Raw genomic sequence first — 1415 nt, 5'->3', positions numbered from 1 at the left:
GCGAAGGTCTTGGGAGGGCTGCTCTGGAGCAAGGCGGGGGATGCTTCTGGAAGAGAAGGAGGGAGGAGGACAAGAGAGGGCGACAGAAAGGGAATTTGATCACGCACTTGATTATTCTGCTCATTGAATACAGGATATGATCAACCGCTAGGCTGGTTTCAAAGGCATCTTCCTCAATGTGTTGACAGAATAAAATCTAATATTTTCCTAACATGTCTCATTTGTGGAAATTCTTCCTTTCATCCCCAAAACAGTCCTCAGAGTTGTCTCTTCCCCCCTCCCCCCATCTTATCCTAGGCACGAATGAGATAGGTAGGAGTGAGATAAGAATTGCAGATCCATATACCAACTAAGCTAGTAAATATATTGTCTTGGGTTAAAATAAATTCTTTTCTTAAAAAATAAAAACTGGCTCCCTGAGGCTGGAGGGCCAAAACGCAGACGCCCAGCAGCGCGCGCTCAGCTGAGCTGCGCCAGAGAACTGTGCGCTCCCGGCGCCTGAACGGCTCAAGTTCATCCTGAGGGTGGGGTGAGCCTGGAGACTTTTCTTCCCCGGAATCCGCCAAACCTAAGTCTCCCGTGAGGCCTCCGGGATAGCGCGCACCCGTGTGCGCGGTGTGTGCGTGGGTACCCGCCGCGTCCAGGAAACTGAGGCGAGAAGGACTTCGCACCTGGCCGGGCCCTCAGCGTTTTGCGCTCACTTACCGTTCCTGGGCGCCGAGGAGAGAATGGCGTTCACTCCAAACTTCAGAAACGTAGGCTCGCTGGCAGGGGAGACGGCAGTCTGCGGCGATCCGCCCCGCCGGCTGCCCGGACTAGGGGAGCCCAGGTCCGAGGCCACGGTGTCTGTGAGATTCGCGGGGGTCCCTTGCCTGGGGGGCGACATGCTGGCCGTGGGCACGCTGCGGGGCAGGTAGGCAGGGGGTCGGCTGATGCGGATCAGATCCTCGACCAGGAAGCTGGAGTGTCCGGAAAATGCCGACTGCAGAGACTGCGGCAGCGTTAAGGTGGGTGTGGGGCGCAGGAGGCTGGGGTACCCGGCGGGGGGCGCGAGGAGCCCAGGGAACATCATGTTAGGCGCGAGGCGGGCGTAATAACCCTTCTTCCACTGGCGGAAGGGTAAATGCCTCGCTTCCCGCCCCTCCCGCCCCCGCGGTACCCTCTCTCTTGGGCTTAGCAAAAGTCTCCAAATAACGAACGCTGCCACTTGGGCGCCTGCGAGTCCTCCGTGGTCCTCCCGTCGAGGTGATGGTTTTATAGGGGTCCGCCCGTTAAAGCGCTTTGAAAAGTGACAGCTCTGACAATGAAGTTCAACAAAGTTCTCCACTCGAGCTTCATTCGCCAGAGGCTCTGGGCGCTCTGATTGGCGCAGGGGTGCAATTTATGATTGGATTAGTCTTCATAAGCATCGCCCG

The 1415-nt window shown here is 57.2% G+C and overlaps 1 protein-coding gene across 1 annotated transcript in view; it reads right to left on the bottom strand.

Annotated features, from left to right (window-relative positions):
* Positions 1-1072, bottom strand: part of DBX1 (developing brain homeobox 1) — a 4570-nt gene extending 3498 nt beyond the window's left edge. Inside the window, exons 1-2 of the mRNA XM_006754000.1 lie at positions 706-1072; positions 3-46 (exon numbers count right to left, since the gene is read on the bottom strand). Coding sequence (XP_006754063.1) covers positions 3-46; positions 706-1072 — 411 coding nt within the window. The remainder of the gene's footprint in view (positions 1-2; positions 47-705) is intronic.
* Between the last annotated feature and the right edge of the window lie 343 nt (positions 1073-1415).

The sequence above is a fragment of the Myotis davidii genome, unplaced genomic scaffold, assembly GCF_000327345.1.
Source record: "Myotis davidii unplaced genomic scaffold, ASM32734v1 scaffold330, whole genome shotgun sequence".
Classification (NCBI taxonomy): Eukaryota; Metazoa; Chordata; class Mammalia; order Chiroptera; family Vespertilionidae; genus Myotis; species Myotis davidii.
The sequence above is the reverse complement of the archived record's forward strand: the minus strand, read 5'-3'. Positions and strand labels throughout refer to the sequence as shown.